General features: G+C 41.3%; 1 protein-coding gene across 1 annotated transcript; it reads right to left on the reverse strand.

Annotated features, from left to right (window-relative positions):
• Positions 1 to 69: 69 nt before the first annotated feature.
• Positions 70 to 6917, reverse strand: DUSP19 (dual specificity phosphatase 19). Its single transcript, XM_037396840.1, has 4 exons — positions 6627 to 6917; positions 6435 to 6481; positions 5261 to 5413; positions 70 to 1284 (listed from the first exon to the last, which is right to left on the reverse strand). Exons 1-4 carry the CDS (start codon positions 6844 to 6846, stop codon positions 1063 to 1065), a joined length of 642 nt encoding a protein of 213 aa, XP_037252737.1. The 5' UTR covers positions 6847 to 6917; the 3' UTR covers positions 70 to 1062.
• Between the last annotated feature and the right edge of the window lie 14278 nt (positions 6918 to 21195).

Consider the following 21195-nt stretch of genomic DNA (forward strand, 5'->3'; position numbering starts at 1 on the left):
TTCGAACTGGTGTGGACACAAACACGCACCTGAAACCAAACCTTTGAAATCATTTCAGCACAAAATTTATCCAAACACAGTATTCTTTTTATTTTGTTGATATTAACATATCAAACCGCTTAAAACTGGTGTGAAGACCACAGAAAATACTATTAAAATCTTTTGCAGTTTTGTGGTTGGTTTGGTGGGTTTTTTTAAACATGCCCAAGACCTATCAGGAGGGTCAAAATTACCTATTCTACGACATCTGTTCTTTACAGGTGATGTGGAATGGAGTGAGCAACTGAGGACTGGGTGCAATGATAGGACAGTAGCAGCAAGTCTGAGATAGATTGTTATAAACATGTTTCATATCTCCATCAAAATGATCTACAAAAAAACCCTCAAACAAACACCAACCTCATAGGCTGGTTCCAGCACTTTGGAAACATCATGTTAGTGCACTTCAAATCACTACTGGATGAGAAACAGTAAAAAGCATGAAGCATTAGAGCATCCTACACATTTTGAGCATCCTCAAAAGACCATCTGTTGTCATTTCAAAAAATATTTAATGGCTGGCTAGCCCGCAAAATTCAATAAAATCCTCTTTAGTTGCAATATGAATTTAAAATCCAGTACCAAGGTACTTTATTATATGAACATTTTATTACCTAGGTTTTAAAACCAACTGGAATACATAACGTGGTTTAGTATTAAACAGGGCAACTTAACTCATTTTATTTCCTTTCTCTATTGCCTGCATTTTCTGATAGTTCAAAAAAAAAAAAAAAAAAACCCCAACAACCAGTTCTGGGTTTTTTTCTCTAGCATTTTAAGGAAAATTGAACTTTTATGTTTTTATTAGCATTCTAGGAAGAGCTTCTTCCTGGGCAAAATCATCTCTGAAGTCAGTGGAATACCATTTGGCCTGAAAAAAAGGGGGTCAAAGAAGGGTAAGAAAAAAGTATGTAAAGACTTTAAGATGCACATGTGAAAGGGGACTGCAAAATGACGGATTACAGTATATCCAACATCTGTTACTGTATAGTCAAAACAGATTGTTTCACTTCTCCCTTTTGATCAGTCGTGATCATTTATGCTTCCATTTGCCTTTATGTTCTGTTCTTGGTACTTGTGAAGCTGCTCCATAAAGCCAGGATTTGGACAAGCCGCGGGCCTTGCATTTTTCACCAAGGAAAAGGCTCTAGCAAAACTCAGTCCTTCTGAATTCATTAGAAAACCTGTGACTACTGCCGCTGCACGGGAGACTCCTGCATTACAGTGGACCAGTACCACACCATCCTTCAAGAAACAAATGGAACATTAAGTCAGGATATTCATTAAATAGATAGTAACAAGTACTAGAAACCTTATATAAAAATCTGTTAAGACTTATTAAAAGCTCCTTGATGAGTTCCAAGCAAATATTTACACATACAAGTGACTCCAAACACAGATATACAAGCCCAAATTAAGTATTTTTTGAACCAAGGCCACTTCATAGTTATCAAATACTTGAAACCTAATTCATACCTTAGAACTAAAAAACATTCCTCTGTCCCTTTCCCCAAGACAGCAGCCCCCTCACGTAAAAAACAAATCACAGATGTCTGAAATGCTAAGATATCTGATCTAATTGGCTGCCAATTTTAAAATAGATTTTATTTCAAATATGGCAAGGAATTTACTTGACTGTATCTTGTTACCAGGTTAAAAACATAACAAGGCAGCAAACAGCTAGGCACAGAGGCAGATTTTAGAACATCTTGGAATTTCAGTCACGCGTTTCTTGCATGCTATGGAGTTCTTCCATGAAGATTTTGGATAAGCAAGATCATGCACAGAAACAGAAAAAACAGAAAAGAGACCACATGATTTGCAATAAACGTCTACTTCCCCATCACAGTGCTGACACAACTGTAGTGGCTGATACAACTACAGTCCCTTAACTGGGGACTAAGGTGCAAAACCCGAAACTACCGAAACTCGCATAAAGTCACAACTGTTTCTCCTGGGTTTTAAATTCATGCTTATCCTCAATTATCTGTAAAAGTAATGGTTTTATCCTACTAAACATTTCCCACACAATCTTTGAAACCTGAATGACTCTTTAAACAAACACTGCAAGTTTCATTAAGAAATAACAGGCATGAGTTAACACAGAGACAACTAGACAACCTAGTGTGAGCCAACGTTTGCAAGGCCCAGGCTTCACGATCCTGTTGTGTTTGTACATCAGGCTATGACTCAAGAAGGCTTAGTCTAAACTGTCTGCCAAATGCCACTTTCACACACCCAAAAAAAAAAACCAACCCAAAACAACCACAAAACCAAACCCCTAGCATCTACATGTTCTGAATAAAGATATTGATACATGACACAATGTGCTGAATGAGTTTATTCTAGATATAAACAGCCCGCTCTGTCTGCCCTAGCAGGTGCAAATTATTCAATGGGCATTTTACTCGGACAAAAAAGAAGAGCTCATAACCACCAGGGTTCCTTTCCAGGAACTTGATGGTTTATGTTACAGACCCAGGAGTTGCATTTATCCAGTGTATTAATAAACACGCAGAGCAGAAAATGGTTCCTGCTCCAAAAATCTTCCAGTTTAAATAATAAGACAAAGTAGTATGGAATTGAGTGTAATTATCCTTGTTGAAGAAATGCCAAGCTGAGACAAGAAGAATGACTTGCTCAAGTTAACACAAGATTATGACAGAGCTAGGAACTGAATCTAAGCTCCTGCATCCCAGCACAATCAACCACAATACCACCCTTTTTTGCAATGAAAATCACATCCACTTTGCATTGCCTGCTGAGAATTGTACTCTTCATTCCCTTTCTCACATTCGGAGGGGCATGCCTCCTCATCACACAGACTAGGCAGAGTGGAAAGCAGATTTGTACATGTATTTCAACTCCCTGAGGAAGTGCCAGTGGTGACCTGTAAATCCACTACCTCCTTTATAATAATGACATCAAAATTATTACATTGAAAATATTTATGCCACTGCTAATAAAGCAGTTGCTGAAGCTTATTCACTGTAGATCTGGAGTAGTTTTTACTGATTCAGTGGGAGTTATTTTAGACATAATGTACCATAACCAAGATCAGTATCTAGCAGTGGCAGTGAGGGTAAAAAAAACAAGCATTGGAAGCAGTCCTTTTTTCTTTGTGCAGTTCATGCTTTATTTTCTTCTTTCACATTTATGCATTTCTTTTTTTAATGACAGTTCTGTTGTACATTGCCAAAAATTACAGAGTGATATCCATGGAATAGAACTGAAAATTGCTGGACATGAATGAACATGGGCAATAACACTAAACCAAATTTAATCGTAAGGACATTTAGCTTTCCTTGCTAAATCCCATCGTTGCTTTATACAGAGATTCATTTGGCATGCTACTTCTTAACTGATTTTGTATATAGATATGAATACAGAATAAAAGTGAGAAACTGACTGCAGATAGGACATTAATCTCTATTTACCAAGAACTTCTTCCTCTGATCCTGACAGCCTATTTTACTTTGCAGTGGTGCCAGGGCTTTTTCTTTAGGAGGGACAGAGGGAGCAATAAGGAGAGATATTCATGAAAATGGATCCCTGGAAAGGCAATATTTTAAAGTTCTTCTAATTAAATATGAAACAGAACAATAAAAAACAAATCCCTCATTCATAGCACTATGATCTGATATGGGTCACCTAACATGTCACGGAAAATCTGCCTGCCAATTTGGAGCCTAGAAGAAAAGGTGAGCTCTGATCAGTATCAGAATTTGTACTATGGCATCTACAGACTTAGGCAGTTACAGTTTTAGAAAAGTCAATCCTGCTACAAGTACCAGCTGGCATGACTTACTGAACAGTGCAAGCTTTACTTGCATTCTCTAATTCAAGTGCTCTCATACTTCTCCATTAAGTTAATCACGTTCTAGTAATAATTTCTCATATATCAGGCTCTCTCACCAGTGAGCATCTCTCCCTCCCCCATGTTAGGGCATGAAACTAGTATCTTTTTGTGATTACTTAAGCAGAATAATAATTTGTGATACAATTTATCATAAGCTCTTTTAGCGCTACTTTAACAAAGCAAATAAAGTACTTCAAACCTTCCAGAGCTCTGTCTCCGCACACTACTATCACATGCTTCACGAAATGATCCTGAAGAACATCTCTTCCATCAATCACCTGCTCTTTCACCCAACTCTCCTATTAGAAAACTATAAATTCTGCTGTAAAAGTTTTCAGAATTCCCTAGCTTACAAAACAGTAACTGGACATGAACACCAGAGGCAGAAAGCTACACGATGCCGTTATGAATGGCAAGTCTCATTTAGAAATTAAGTGGAAACCGTAACTAGAAACCTTGAAAAGGTCATTAAGCGACAATGCGTATCACATACCTCATAAATGATAAATGAGAGAAGGAAAGAACACTGTGTGACACAAAGAAAGCTGGGGCAAGATTATCTTCTTTTATCCCAATCTACATAAATAATGAATATAGTAGATATGGTGGAATAGCGTGCAATAAGGTCCAAGCAACGGTTGTCGTAAATTACACAGTAAGCCTAAACTTAATAAATATGAGTCAGGGATGGTCTTGGTTACAGACAAATCTGCCAAACGACCCCAGAAGGAGTCCCCTCACCCTATTTCCTATGTTGCATCTTTTTCAGGATTTTGTTAGCAGTTAAATCACAAGTTGGCTCCAAGACTAGTAACACATTCTCTTGACAGTCTTGGTACGTAATTGTGTGTGAATTCATGTCTCAATGTGTTTCATCTTCAATAGACAACCAAGGAAAAGCACAAGGATGGCGGATGACTGCTGACAAACCACACAGATCTGTAAAAGCCCCGTTAGGCTTGCTTCTAATCCAGAACAACATCCCCAGTGGATAAAGTACAGAAAGTAAAGTTTCTCCTTTCCCCTCTGTCAGATGTAGTGACTTGGACTCACAAAAGGATTTCTTTAGATAAAGTCAGCTCCTAGTCCAACTGTATTAAAGAAGAACTTCTCTAAGACACGTAAGACAGTCATTCTGAAAAAACAACGTTGCAGGGAATGGGGATTAACAGCAGCACCATGTCTCTAGAAATGCTTAGAAATTGCTTGGATTGTCTATCTAAAATTGGAAAAGGCAATGGGAAAACTATTCATTTGGTACCATGCTTTCTTTTGACAAAAAAAGCTGCTTTAGATTTTAAAGTAGTGTAATAAATAATCTAAACAGGATAACTACTAACATTAATTATTGATAAACCATACCTGGATCTTGGCTTTCTCAATAAACTCAAAACATTCTGGGAAATAGGAGGTGATGTCAGTTTCTGGGAGGTCCAGAATAGAAATGGTCTTGTAAATAAAGTCATCGAGGAAGGCATTTTGGACTCCATATGCCACATTTAGAACATGAGTAACCTAAGGAAAAAAAAAAAAAAAAAGGGGAGGGGGGCCAGAAAAAGACAATTTCTGAAGACAGCAAGCAAAATGAGCAGTAGTAGCAACAGTAAATTATTCTTTAGGCATACACAGACCGTACCTTCCAGAACAGCAGCATTCAGTTGTACATATGTACGCTGTTTATGGTATACTTTTCTCCAAGCAAAGTTTCAATGCATGTTAAAATATACTGTGATAAAATTCAGTTTCCTTGATTTTTTTTGTGAGGAAAAGATCTGTGCTCAACCAAACACAAACTAAATTAAGGATTTTCAACAGAAAAAGGAGTCGTCAGCACACAGATGGAAAATAAAAGAGAAAGCTATAGGAATAAGAGCACAGACCACACAAAAATCGCCCAAATTTCAACCCTGCCCTAACCCATCAGCTTAATCTTTCTTCTACTGAGTTATTAGTACCATCTACTGCAGCAGAAGGATTTCAAAGTAAACTATACCTGCGCTTGGCAGGTGAGACCACCTCTAGCCTCCTGCCCTCTTGCTCAGCCCAGGCTATGGCCAGGTTGTGGGTTATTGTAATTTACAGCGAAATGACATTTACGTGGCCCCAGATGCCGGCCTAGTGCCCCACTGCCCTGCAGGAGCACCGCTGCCCCAAGGCCTTATCGCCCCACTACTGTGACACAGAAGAGTGAAAAGACCAAAGCTCGGGGCAGACTTCGGGCTGCTGCTTTGCCTCGTGTGTCCCACCCACCCGCACTGGGCATGGCGGCCTGATGCTGCTCCCATTCCAAAAGGGCGACACACACGGCACAGCGCGGGACCTGTCCCATCGACGCCTCCACACCAGCCGCCGGCTGGCAGCACCCCAGCTTCTCCCGAAGGCCACCGGCATCCGCCCCTCTGCAAACGGAGCTGCTTCTAACACCGCCAAGGTGATACAATTTTCCTGAAGTTACTCGGGACTATTCCAGCCTTTTTTAGAAGAACTCCACCAGCCACACTGCGCCAGGTGCACTCCGATCTCCGTGTCACCTCACCTTATACTTTTTCATCGTCTCCAGGTCGTGAGCGGCATCCTGCGACCCTGAGGAGAGAGGGGGCCCAGTTGCTACGCCAAGCGGGCTGCCCCGCTGCAGCCAGGCCCCCGACGCCCCTCGGGCCCCCTCCGGCACCCGGCGCCCGGTCCCCCCGCCCCCCCGGTCCTCCCAGCGGCCCCCGGCCCCGCTCACCCAGCAGCAGCCAGGGTTTCACGACGCCGACCTGGAGGTCGGCGCTCAGGTCCTGCACGAAGCCGCCGCCGGGCGCCGCCTCCGCCTCCTCCTCCACCTGCAGGCAGGCGCCGCGCCACGTCTCGATGATCCTCTTGCCCGTCAGCGTCGTCACGCGGGTGCGCTGCCTCCGCAGGTTGGCCCGGGAGAAGCTGCGGATCTCCTGGGTGAGGGAGTGCATCGCCCGGCGCCGCCGCTCGCCCGCGACTGACGGCAAGGCCCGCCGGCGCCCCGCCCCTCCGCCCGGCGCCCCGCCCCTCCGCCCGGCGCCCCGCCCCTCCGCCCGGCGCCCCGCCCCTCCGCCCGGCGCCCCGCCCCTCCGCCCGGCGCCCCGCCCCTCCGCCCGGCGCCCCGCCCCTCCGCCCGGCGCCCCGCCCCTCCGCCCGGCGCCCCGCCCCTCCGCCCGGCGCCCCGCCCCTCCGCCCGGCGCCCCGCCCTTCCCCGCCCTTCCGCCCGGCGCCCCGCCCCTCTGTAGGCCGAGGGCCAGCGCCCTTATTGGCTGCCGGGCCCTCGGGGCGGAGCCTCGGCGCGCGGGGCCGGGACGCGCGGGGCCGTCTCATCTCCGCGCTGAGGGGGCGTGAGGCGGCGGCTGGGCGCAGGCGCGGGGGCACGGCGGGGCTTGTCTCGCCCGGCTTCATTATGGGCGGCGGGGACCGGGCCGGCCTCACCGGGGTGGGCACCGTGGCCTTCTACCCGCTGTGCTTGGCCCCCGGGGCCACCGCTGCGAGAAGTGACTCCCTGCGAGGCGTCCAGCTCGCTCCGGGCTCTGTAGCGGGGCCAGTCACAGGGGGTTTGCCAGTGCTTTGCTTTTAGTACTGTAAGCCTGTCAGAAAGTTTTGGGTTCACCTAAAAATTTGGTGGTGGGTTGGTTGTTGTTTTTTTCTAACTAGTATTTGTGGGGCTTTGGTCTGGCAGCGAACAATGCAGCAGTCTAATTAAAGCAGCCTTTCAACTGTCAATGCCTGTTTATTAGGTAAGTGCGGCTGTTTTGAAAACCCAATCACGCAGCAATGCCTGTCTGAGTGTAATTAGGCCTTGCTTCATGGGAAAACACTTAGAAAATACTTGAATTAAGTATTTCCCCCCCACACACACACACACCCCCTCCCTCCGGAACCTCTGGGCTAGTGGCCAAAGGCTAAACAAAATCATCTTCTTAAATTTACCAAAGAGGCTACGTAGGAAGAAAAGGGAGGCAAGGTGAGACTGGTTTCCCTTATTCACAATCCCCTCAATGCCTGTGTGCTCGTGTTCTCTACAGAGTACTATTTGTAGTGTTCCACAAAAGTGAAATTTTTGTTTGTGCAGTTAAATGGTAATACCGTTAACTTAAATTGTGCCAAACATACATTTCAGGGCATTTTCAACAATCCACCATGCCGGTTTGTAAAATAAGGATGCATTATTACGGTACTTCCCCTCTCGATGTTACAATATTTCTCAAAGCTGTGCTGGCAGGATGTGATGACTCTGAAAAGATCCTTCTGATAGTTCCCTAGAACGCAGTACAGAACAGTGGCAACTCAGTTCCACGTAAAGAGGTCTACAAATGCCCTGTCAATTCAAGAAACAGAGAATGGTGTTAGGGACTGCAAGAGCATAAGTTATTTCTGGGAATGCCAGAGGCAATCTCCTGATAGGAATTAGACGTAAACCCAAGTTCATCTGAAAAAGGCAGAACACCCCCCACACCATCTGGAAAAGCAAGATTCTAAACCAAGAGATAAGATCAAGGAAGATGCTTAGGGCAGGGAGAGGAAGAGAATAGGGATTTGGGCTGGATCAGGGATCAAGGTAGCAAAGATGCCAAACAGAACGCTGCAGGACAAAACATAATTCTCATAATGCTCAGCAATTGCTTTCTGCAACAAAAATTAAATTTCGAATACAAGTAGGAGGTTTTGTAATATTCTGCATGGTGGATGTGTATTCAGTAGCCTCTCTGAAAGTGGACTGTGACTCACAGCAGTTAATAACAATGTAGAAGTTGATTCATTCATTTTTGTTAAGGTCTACTCCATAATTTTGATGCAATTAATAACAAGAAAGCAATGGAAAGCTTTAAGCTAGCAATTTCATAGTGTTTCATGGCTGTTTTTCAAGCTGCATTGGCTTGCTGCAGCTGCTGCTGTGAAAGACCAAGAACAGTACGGTATCCAGCAAGAATGCGGAGAGCCTCATGCCTCAGGAAATTGGCAAAGCCTGAGCAAAATTTGCTTGCAGTCCAGACCCAGAAGCCTGCCCTTAGAATAGCAAGGCTGTAGGATGTGCTTTGTAACCAACTTCTGCCCCATACAAGTATGGAGCTTGCTGTGTAGGCGTTTGCAAGACTAAACTGTGACAGATCTGTAAGATACTTGCAACTGAACTTAATAATACAACTACATGTTGTTCCTTAACCTCTGAGGAAGAGCCTGCAAGATGTGCGGACACAGAAAAGCAGCTGATGCCAAAGTATTCAAGTAATTTTCTGCTAGGAATGTTTATCATTGTTATAAATAGCTTAAACACCAGAGGTCACTACTGGACATAAAATCTGTATTATTGCTACCTCTCTGAAATCCAAATATTCCCCAGGTGTTTATATGCAGAATTAGTATATTATTATGTAATTAGAGTGTCCATATCATAAGCATTAGATCTAGCCTGAGTATTCACAGATACTAGTTTTTGTAATACAGGCGTTTACATGCTGCTGTCAAGTTGTTTGTACTTTCCATTCCAAGACAGAAGAGAATTGTGACATTAGAGTTTAAAATTGGGATCTCAGTTCACAGATGAACACTCCCTCTTGCATGCTTTGCTGAGGGTAGAAGACTTCTCCAAATATATGGTAGGAGCAGGATGCTCTCTCCGCTTCATTGGTTGAATGCATTTATGGTATTGCTGGATCTTCAGGTCTTGAATAAGCTACCTACAAATGCAAATGTAGTAGAATTTTATATCTTTTTTAAGTTCATGGTTCTTCTGTTTTGTCTGTCTAGAAATTCAGCAGAACCTGTTCTAGTGGGTATTAACCAAGAAATGTGTAACACAGACACTAATTATTACAGAAAACTGCTTGTACATATTCAGAAAGCTCATACGACGATACGTCATCTCTGTTGTATTTGTTTCCTTCCACTGTTCATTTTAGTCTAGGTACTGCCTGTATTTATCAATGCAAAAGAGCTACCTTCTATCAGAGAAATGATAACCAGACATTCCAGACAGGTAAATCTGAGAAACCAGCCTTGCATTCCGAAAAATGCGTATGTTAGAGGGTTGAACTTGATTGTAAAATGCACCAAAAATTGAGAGATGATTGCTTATGTTAGTGATTTACCTGAAGCGGAGGATCAAACCCTAATTAGTACACTAATTGCATCATGTTTCAAACTGCAATAACCAGATGACTTTGAGGAGTAAGAGAAACTGGGCAAAAATCAAAATATTATCAACTAATATCTAACCAATAATACAAGCCTCTGCTGCAGACTGTACATTCATTAATTGAAAATAACTGAGAAGTTGAAAATAACTGTGTGCACCAGTTGGTCACAGGATGACTGTGAATCACGAATGTAGTGTGGTAATGAGAAAAGCAAGTGTGACCATGGAATGCATCAGGAGTTATTTAAAATAGAAAGAGGGAAATAATAATGCTATTGTATGAAGTTCTAATAAGCTTTTTTGGAAGTGTATTGCACTATTTGGCAATGACTGTATTCAAGATGATCTCATACTTGAAACAAGTGCAAAGAATAGCTTAAATCTGAAATTGCCCTATGTAGGTTAGGCTGTCATCAAAGCACACCGTGGTATTTGGGCCCCTTGGGACTGACAGCTCCACATCCATACTGACTTGAGCGGGAGAAGCCCCCTGGCATAGTAACTATTTCACCACCATTTGCGCCAACACACATGCAAGCACTCCTAGCAATGGCTTCTCTGCCTCATGCACTCCAGAACGGTGAGCCCCACACAGCGTGGAGGCTCATACCTGATGCAGAGTCTCCGTTTCATCTTTGCGAAGTTGTCGATGCATGATGCCTACTCCTGCTGTCTCTCCTGTTGCTGAAGAAGAGAGCAATTTGGAGGCACGAGCTCAGGATCATTCAGACCCTAAACAACAGGGTAAGATGGTACATGGGAGGATGGCAGGAACATGACATGCTCATGCTTCCCTTCAGAGGCATTTGCTCTGACATGAGTCTGTGCTCCATGCCATTTCCCTCACATAGAGAGGATCTGGCTGAGAGACAACCGCTTATTTATTCTCATCCATTTGTTTTCCATGCTTTAGACTTGTCTACATCTGGTAGGCATGGAAAGAATATTCTGGAACAAAACTAGAGTACCAGCAAAGTGAAAGGGAGATTGATGGAAAATGGCTTGTCCTCTTCCCCAGCCTGGCTGTGTACCTTGTCCCATATCCTGAATCTGGATGCAGGTATTATACCTCTTTCATCCTGGTATCCAGTAACATGCCTGGAAAATCTATCTTAAGTGGGATCCTGACTGGAAGTGAAACATATGACCTTAAAAAAATACCAAAGTGTAGACAAAATCTTGAAATGGCATTTCTGGAGAAGAATGAATTTGTAGCAAGGACTCTTCTGGAACTGAATATAGTGAAGAGTGAAAAGTCCGCAAGGATTCTCAGTTTTGTGTACTGAGATCACTGCATCGCTGAGGTGAGACATAGAGGCTGAAGAAACTAAGCTTGCCAACTATTGTAGGGTTTGGTGTTTTCTTCCACGATAGCAGGAATAAGGGGTAAAGGCAGGGGCAGATTATTAAGCATTTTAGAAGTGTTGCGGTACTAGCTGGTCTAAATGGGGAAAGTTATGGGAAGCAGGGCCATGCTGAAGGCTGCATTCAGCAAGTTATCAAAACAAAAAGTTGACAGGGCACTCCTGCACATATTGCTGCAGTTACACACACTGTAGCCTGGTTGTTAGTGAGCCAAGCTTTAGTGTAAGGTGTTAGTTTGTTTCTGGATTTCTGGCTCTGCCAATTTTAACACATTAGAAGCGCTAGACCCTATTGGCTAAACAATGTGCAGTTACTTGTTTGTGAGAATGGGGTGAGGCCAGAGGTGCTGGGAGTCTCCTTGAAATTTTTTTAAGCTTTGGTTCTGCATAATTGTGGTGCTCATTTACTGCTGCAGAGGGTTTCCCATGGTAAGGGGTAGTATATATCCTAAGCATGCCTTTACATATCCTCTCTTCCTGTACCCCTTTAGCATACAAATCAAAACATCCATTAAAGCTATGCTTCTTGGGTATGCCACATCATTCTTGACCAGCTTTACCTATGTTGTGTTTCTTCAGGTGAAAGCAGAGGATGCATCTTGGTCCAGCCTGGAAAGAGCTGGTTCCTCAAGTCTTTGAGTCTGTAGCCTGGGAGACTGAGTTGGCCATCTGCCTCTGCCAGCATGCATATGAAAGCCCAGTCCCCACTGCAAAAGACTGTGAGCAATCAGGGGCCCGGTGGTTGTTCCTAATAATATTAGTAATTCTGTGGACCTCCACCAAACACTACCTTCTATCCCTGGACTGAAGGGTAGCCAGCTTCACTTCATGCTATTTATTTATTTCAAGCAGCATTGCATGCTGGTTCTTCTAAAGCTAGTCTGAACCAGTAGTGTTTTCACTGGCATATCTCTTCATATTGCTGCAGGGAAATTTCCCCAGAAGCAAAGCCGTGCTCATAACCAAAGGCATGGCCCTACAAACACTTAGCAGGGCATTTCTCTGCTCTCACCACGCTTTGTGAGCAATCTATGCAAATGAGCAGCCTGACTCACTGATCTAAAGATGTATATTTTTAGAGTGTGTGATGGATTATGCTGAATAATGAGCACTGAGGAACAGAGCAGAATGCAAAGCTGAAATGTTTAATGGCCATAGAGAGTATCCCTGGGGACGTGTTGGGGTGAGGAGTCTGGCACAACTCCTGTTTGCGTTACGTAAGTAGGATCTGAATTCCAGCCCCCATTGCGCTCAGGTGTCTCTTCTCCAGGAGCACTTTGACTTGCTTCAGTGCAGTCATGTGTGAGCGAAGAGGTCGATATAGCTATAGATATGAAGCTTGGTGTAAAACTGGGTATGTCAGCTCAGTAGCAGAGACACAGGCAAAGTTAATCAGGGGAAGGAACAGTCTATTAGGAAGCTACAAAAATGTGACCCACTTTAACAAAAATGTAGACGCATGAAACTGCTTCGATTCCAGCTGGCTGCTCTGCCGAGGAGTGCTGGTTAACTACACAGCTAGCACAGACCATCAGTCACCAAGGCAGTTGTTCTCCACCATTTGTGTGTTATTTCATTTTAAGAATACCTTCACTTCAGAGAAGTTAACTTTGCCATACGGCCTGAAAAGAACCTGTAAGGGTCGAGACCTTCAAAAAGAAAAGAGAAAATCAAAGCTTTTCCAGAGAAATGATGTTAACATAGGTGAGTTTCTCTAATGTTTTCAAGTCCTTTGAAACCTGAAGCATGGATTTCTTTCTCCATTTTAGGGGGTGGGGGTGAAGTAAAAGGTAAAGATAAAATTATGATTTTTCAGTGGCTAACCATTAGGACTACTCACAATTTGGCTTATATCAGAACACTTAAAACAGCAATTTTCACTGCGCAGTTCAGCTTCTAGCAGCCTAGTTCTGCATAAATGCAATTAATCTGTCTCCCAACCTTCCTGTTTTTCTACAGGTTTCTTTCAGTGGTCATTCAAAGACATGAAAGCTACTTTAGAAAAAAAGTCCCTAGAAGTCTCTCTTGCAGCAAAGTCCAAGCCTACAGCTGGAAAAGTTAAAATTAAAGAAGGAAAAATCAAAGTTCATTTCAGAGTTCTTGTAGCATCTTATGTGTAGCTTTTGCTTATGTGTAGCTTCCACAGGCATAATAAAATATTAATGTTATGATTTGTACCCGGATGCATAGCAAGTTTTTCTGGTTCAAAGAGTTCAAGAAGGAAACCATTATAGCTTCTAGTCAGGATCATAAACCGAATGCAGTAGGAGAATTATTTTGTGGATTAGCTTAGTCAGACATGGAAGTAGGACCTATTCTTACTGTTCACCATGAAGCGATGCCTTCTGTAAGTAGGGGTTAAGGTGAGGTGGAATATGCGTAAGCATAGCATTTCACTTCCTGCAAAAAAAAATATTTGGAGAATATGGTTCCTCTGCATGCCCTTTTCTTGCCTTAGCACATTGCTAATGCTGCATTGTGCTTGCATGCTTGTGTGTGGGAAGAAGTTCCCTGCAGGCAGGGAAGGAATATTAAGCTATCTGTGCCCTATCTTGTTCTACATCTATAGCTTGATCCATCCAGCCTAGAGCTTCCTAATAACTTCCGTCCCACTAACAAGGAGAGATCTAATTTTCCTTTCCCTCTCAAAATACAAATAACTCAGGTAGGACCTGGCCTATGTTATTTCTTCAAATTCCTATATGCAAGACACAGTTAAGCTAAGTGAGCTTTTGCTACAGAACCCAAAAAGTTTGCATGCCTTCAGAAGGCGATGGACATATTCATAGAAAAGGAGTAGATCAACAGGTATTAAACGCAAGACAGTGTCTCTGGCTCCTGAAGTCCCAGAGCCACAAACTGTTGGAGTCTGGGAGTACATTCTGCAGCAGCAGTGGTACACGCTTGTCTGTTCTCACACTCTTCCTTAGTGCTCTGTCCTTGGATAGAGACAGGATACTGAGCTGGATGGGCTTTTAGTCTGACCAACTTCCTACGTTTTTGTTTTCTTTCTGGTCAAGTGAATAATTAAAATGAGTAAACTTAGCATTATAGAATTTAAAAATTCCATAAAATAGAATTTAAAAATTCCATAAAATTGCTTCATAATTTAATTACATAAAATCCCTGACCCTAGAGGCTATATCTGTGACCTGTAAGAAAATGCAAATTGCAGGCGGCAAAGTAAAGCCTTACTGGTCGACAGTGTTGATGGGATAAAAGCTATGATCATAACTAAGTTTATAATGTGATATTGTACGTCGGCAAAGAAAGCAATACTGCTGGGATTTATTTTTTGCTGTCAGGACGGGGATAGATGCATCTAGCAATACCTGGGGGATAGCTAAAGGTATTTGAAAACCAGGGCTTCAAAAACAAGAAGAGAACTGATAACTGAAAGACGTTCCTAGAAAAAGAGGTAACATCCTGGAATATACGCATATGCACACACACCCCCAGAAAAAACTAATGATTTTTGGTATACTGCAGAGTCAAAGAATGACCAAGATTGACCTACACTGTCTCTTAGTGTTTGATATTTTTCTTTTATTCTTCAATAAGCAGAAAGAGTGAAAGGTCAGGGTTTTTTAACTATGTCTTCTCTTTGAGTATTTCAGTAAAGAGAAAATATAGAATCATCTTGCTGAAACTCACAAGTTACTCCTAACTTTATCTTATTTAATAATTACTTTTAAAGTAGCCAAAGCTTCCATTCTGTTTTCTTATTAAAATACTTGACTATTTTGGGTTTTTTTATGGAATTCATTTTTACATTTAGACCATAAATTAAGTTCAAAATGACATAGCAAAGTTTTCTGGTTTACTTCAGAAACTACATATAATTCATTTAGACTAATGGTAGAAAATCACAAATTTGGATGTCAATGTGAATACATTTGATGTAATTAATTTACTACTTTGATAACATCTTAATTAAGAACATTTCTTACCTTTGGGACTCTCTTGTCAGAACAAGTCATGACCAGCATTTCCCTTTCTTCCTTTTCCCCTGACATGTTTTAACCACACTTTCAAAATCACCAAAAGCTTACTGAATAACACTGTCCTTGAACATGAAAGACTTCTGTTCCATTTTAATTGTCAGGTTAAATGTCCTACCAAAAAGGCTGTTTAGTATTTAGAGTACCAGTCAATGACTTTTTGTGAGTAACACTGAGAGTTCTTGACTTTGCCTTAATTTTAAACCTTCACAAGTTTTCATAATAAATATTATTATATTCCACCATAAAAGATGGAATAGCTGTTTTCTGTCCAACCCTAAACAATGAGCTTCACTAATTCAAGCAGATGAAATCTTTGATGTTACTTTGCTAATAGTAACTTTGTTACTGGAATATAATTCAGCCAGTTGAACAAGAGATTACTTCTGACGTGAGCACTATCTATGAAGGGAAAAGATTTTCCTGGAGTAGAGACTATTATTTTCTTGTGAGTAGCACATGCTGAATCATTAACACTTTCATTATCAATGTCACAAAATATTGCAGGGAAAACAAAACCAAAACCCAGCCTTGGAAGATATGTGTAATGAGTTATACCTATAAACCCAACTTTTTTCAAACATGTTAAAAGGTGTGTAGGGGGACATCCTTTTAAAAAAAAAGACTTACAAACCCCCGAACACTATAAGAACAAAACCTCTGAAAATTTTACCACCAAAGAAGAAATGTATGTGAAAAGCTCTAAATGCAGTAGAAGTAATCTACGTAAGGAGATCCAGGAGGAGTAATTGGTATATATTTATATTTAATGATTTTATCACCTTTTAGACATAAAATTGTGTTTGTATTATTTCACATCCTGCTTTATAACTTTAAAGAGTACTACTTCAATTGAAAAGATATTTAAAAATACACAAAGCATTAGTTGTTCAACTAATCTATACAATCAAATTCTTTGATACTTAGTCCTCTACTTCAGTGAAGGCAATCATGCAGTGTTTCCCTAGGGAACAAATCATTAGAAAATAAGTACTTTTGAAGTACTTATACTCCCTGTAGTAAAATTAGCATACCTGGTTTGCCCATAAGCAAAATTCTCTGCATCTTATTTCAAAAAAGAGCTAAAGGCTCTTCGAATGGCAAATGTTAAGAGGCAGAGTTATCCCGTCTCTTTTTCCAAATGAGGTAAATTTGAAGTTATGACCACATAAAATTTTATTGTAGCAATCTTAATAACCACTGAACTTTAATTCTGAGCTACTATTATTTAAGTATAAGCACTCCTCATTGTTCACAACCTTATCGTGTCTCTCCACACATAGTGATTCACACTGCATACTGGAGATAGACTTTTCTCATATTTATCACAGTATTGTTTCCATTTCTGATTTAAGTTGTATATTTCTGTGTTATGTGAAACAACTCTTATGGTTTTGTATACACTGAAATGATTCATATTTATTTGTCAAATGGAGAAAACACTACAGATGGAAATATGGAAGATAACTGCAGTAGGTTTTCACAATTTTTTACCCGTTCGATCGTAGCTCATGGGTGTGATGATTTGGGTGATGCTTGTGTCATCCTTCTCCACTAGCTTGCTTTTCTCCACATGTTTTATCTATAAAAATCTACAGTTGGACTGTTCTGTCATATGTAAACCTCAAACTTTTAAAGGGAACATTTATCTTGATTTTTACTGTGATCAGTATTCAAGATCCCTACTGACTGGTTAATGTGATTCCTAGAAACAGTGGGGGAAACCCTTTCATTCTTTAGGTGTTCCCTGGGCAAAATTTTCCTCCCCTATATGTAGAGTAACTTTAAGGCAGAAGGCTTCTTTCTTATCCTTTTCTGGATAGACCGTAAAAGCCATCATATTTAAAGAGGTACGTGCTACTCCCCTGGATTCTCATGAGGGAAGGGAAAGAAAGAGAGGAAACAGAGAAACCTCTAATAGGTTATTTTTGTGCGTTTGTAACTGTAGCTACACATTAGTGCCTGGTGCTACCCTATTTATCTAGGACAGAAGTGAGTAACAGAGGCTAAAGAAAGTAGGTCAAAGCACACCAGCTTGCATGTGCCTGCCAAAGAAGGCTCTGTAGGTGGATCAAGATACTGAAAAATGTGGGGCCAACGGAAGCCCTGCAATTTTCCTGTGTGCTAGACTGCCTTGATGGGTCCTGTCTGGCTAGCTGGCATCTGTATTCCAGCACCCTTTCGCACAACTTTCTGATGACATCCCAGTTTCAAAGAGGACAGAAGTCATTCTTTGCAAACTGATCACTTGTGATTTATTCTGGTCAGTGGGAAGTTAGCATAGGCTAACTCATCTTTATGGTAAAGATTTGCAAGCATTAGTCATGCTGTCTCTAGTGGCCTCACAGACATCTGAGAGATCACTGTTGCTGCTGCTTGACTCTTCAGCCTGTAAGGAAACCGCAAATAAAATGCCCCTTCTAATCTAGCTGGACTCCTACTCCAGTGCCCTTTCTGATTTCAGTGTTTACCAGGATGTTTTTTAAAGCTGGTGATGTAACTCCTGCCTAGAAACCCAACCTAAGGTCTACACCCATATCAGTCCAAAACCTTACTTTAGATGGGTGACTCATTCCAACAGCCCTCCTAAGCTTTGTTTGATAGCCAGCGAGAAAACTCTTTAAATAATTTGCTCAATGGTTTCTGTAAGAGTTAACTGTAATCCTAATTCTGAAACTAGACAACTGGATCTAACCTACCAACTTGATTTCATCTTTGTTCTAAAAGTGATCAGTGCTTCAGACTGAAACAAGCCTAATCTTGGACCACCAATACTTTCTAAGCTCATTCTGTTTAGCCATGCTGGTAGCTCACATGTAACCAATTTTCTTCCTGTTGTCGCACACTTTCATAGCCACCAGGCTGACATTAGATTTGCCAGTTAAGCATTACTGGTTAGTCATGGACCTGGGACTCACTGAGGAAGCTCTCAAATGTTGGTAATGACCTGCTTCTCTACTGATTGAGGCTCATTCGCATAGCGTTGGACTAGAAGTTCTGGAGCAGGCTCATCATACTTGTCCCTCCAGTATGAGCAGAAATGCTCCTGTATTCTCAAACTGGCAGGTTTCTGCAGAGCATGAGAGAATAGCTGCCACAGGATTCATCATCTGTTTCAAACTGGCTTTGCACATCTCTTTGTGTCCTCCCCGTCCAATGTTCCCGTTCTTTTAAGTTCAAAGGCCTGGTATCTCTGAGCAACTGCTGCATGTCATGTAACAACCTTGGCTAGAAGGACTCGGAGACATGCACAAAATTGAACAGAGAGCTGGCACACATATGAACTTCATGTTAATGACAGAAAAGATTATAATAATGTCCAAATACCTGCAAAGAGAGGAAAAAAAGAGAACATGGGAAATTGCAGACATGTTGGCTTCATGATAGATTAAATAATGAAAAAGGTTTGGATTAATCAAGAAAATTATAGATTAAAATACAATGAATCTCTCAGCTTGGTTTAGTGAGGATGATAGATCTTTTGAACCTGTTTTTCAGATAAGATTAAAAGCCTGTCTGATAAAGGCAACTGTGTTTGTTCAATGCTATTTATTATTTTTATAGGTGATCTAAACAATAGTATAGCCTTTGAGTGGTAAAGTTGCCAGCCTTTGTGCCTTTACATGCAAATTTAACAATGTGATAAATATATATGTATTATTTTTTAATAAATACTGTGGCATGACCCAAATAATTGGGATTATGATGACCATTTAAAAATTCTGGTCTGTTCAAATAAGAGTTTGGTTTTATGTTTTGCATTCTTTCTACTTGAAAAGGAAATATTGAATGAAACGAGTCTGTAAAAGTTGCTTCTTGGCTTCTGTTGGCCACCTGGGCCCAAGTTGTGCAGTGGACTGTGCCAGATCACTCATGGGCAGCGCAGCTCCCGATGGCTGCCGCTTCACTGAAACTCCTGGTCATGGAGTTTTGAATAGTCTCCAGGTCAGAAGATGTTAAACCAAGGAAAAAAAAATGCAGACAGGAAAGGAAATATATATCTCTATAAATACTTCTACAGAAATGTAAGTTAGAAGTTTACCAAAGACTTAGGTGGCAATACAGTCTACTCTGCAGTAGTAAATTGTCCATTACATGTTCTAAAGTAGCAATGCTAGAAAAATACATATACCCTTCACATGCTTCACTGGACACCAGGTGGAGTTGTTATATGTGGAGCTACTTGGTAATTACTCTTTTGAAGCTTCTCAAACATCATTTTCGTTACTGCCCGAAAGCCCCACAGAGAACAGCACAATCAAACCCTGAGCTGAACAGAAAATTGACTTCAAAAGGACCAGACCTGAGCTCAAATCAAGTCCAAAGTGCTATTAGAAACTTGCCCTAAACTCGTATTTTCAGACTAAATAAAGTAAGTTGTTTAAATGTTAATCATTAATAAATCATCAAGGAAATAGTAGTTGTGTTTTTAAAAATAGTTGTTAGCCTTACTCTTCCCTTCATTTAATTTCGCCACACCTGTAAGAGCTATGCCATTACTGACAAAGCTTGTATTTCCACTTTATTGTTATGCCTGCTGCCAGATTGGTGAACCCAGATTGTACAATGCAGACATTTTTATAATTTAATATGCCATAAATCTTCCTGCTGAAAACCTATACATCTTCCTGCAGTTTCTAAAGTTGCAGCAATAGTAGTATGACAACATAACCCTGCTGCTGCTAAAAGTGATGACAAAACTGTTGACTACTGAAGTATATGCATTCACATTTACCAAGTTTGATCTTGGTGACATCTGCTTTCTGTTATCATGGTTTCTCCATTCACATATAGCAAAGGTTTCCAGGCTTTTTGATGTGGTTTCTGTGAAATCTTAACCTTTCAGCTACACCGTATCTTCCCTAGATGTGCACATTTTCTCCTTCTAATGAGCAGTAAGTGTTTAAAAGCAAGAGGAAAAAATGCACGCATTGTAGTTCCAAACTTGACACCAGACCTGACACTCACATTAGCAAGATGCTGCCAGTTATGTGATTGGCAGCATCTTGTGTCTGTGTGGGCAGTAACATCTTCTGTCGGTGGGTTCCAAACTCGCTTTTCGTGTCTGTCTCCGAGTTGAGATTGGTATACCTTCTTTTCCTAATCAGGTCTTGGCAGCTCGCTGACACCTTTGCTGAAAAACACTCATTTTGCAAAGGGTGGTAAGGGACATTCCGTACTTGAAAACATCTGGTCTGCTTTGTCAGGCTCTATTTAAAGAGATTATTTTTTGTTTTAATGTATCTGCTTGCATGTTAGAAGAATATTGTTAAAAGTCTGTGACTAACCATGTTACAGCGATATAAACTATTTAGTATTAAGTCTGTACGGCTGCATGTTAAAAATACCTTGTATCAGAAGTTCTTGTTTACTGATATTTTTTCCCTGTTCTGATATTTGGCATGTTTTCAAGAAATGCAGCTGTCAGCACCATTTGCAATGAAAAAAATTATAGCAACCAGAGGTTCTCCTCATAACAAGAGGATCTTGTAAACAGCCTCACGAAAAGTGTAGGCGTTTAAAACCACGATGCTCTGCCATTACTATAAAGGAAAGAGTAATTTTTCCCTCCTGTGCCTCACCCTGTTGTCTGTGCGGCGTGGAGAGTGACTGACTGCTTTCACGTCGCAAACTACATTAGTAGTTACGGAGAGCGTGAAAGTTCTCCGGTGAGCTCTGTAAGCACAAACTTTATCACAATCAAGTGACTTTGACTCCATTTCAATCCTTAGTTTTTCTAATTCTAGAGGAAGAAAGACTGGGTTATTAGATCATAGATGATTCAGTAATAAT

Source organism: Falco rusticolus, chromosome 8, assembly GCF_015220075.1.
Source record: "Falco rusticolus isolate bFalRus1 chromosome 8, bFalRus1.pri, whole genome shotgun sequence".
In the NCBI taxonomy this organism is placed as follows: domain Eukaryota; kingdom Metazoa; phylum Chordata; class Aves; order Falconiformes; family Falconidae; genus Falco; species Falco rusticolus.

Excerpts from the sequence above, each read along its gene's own strand:
- DUSP19 (XM_037396840.1), bottom strand. The coding sequence starts at position 6,846 with ATGCACTCCCTCACCCAGGAGATCCGCAGCTTCTCCCGGGCCAACCTG. Across the intron at positions 6,482-6,626 it reads GAAACCCTGGCTGCTGCTGG|GGTCGCAGGATGCCGCTCAC; the intron begins GTGAGCGGGGCC and ends CTCTCTCCTCAG. Across the intron at positions 1,285-5,260 it reads TTGAGAAAGCCAAGATCCAG|GATGGTGTGGTACTGGTCCA; the intron begins GTATGGTTTATC and ends TGTTTCTTGAAG.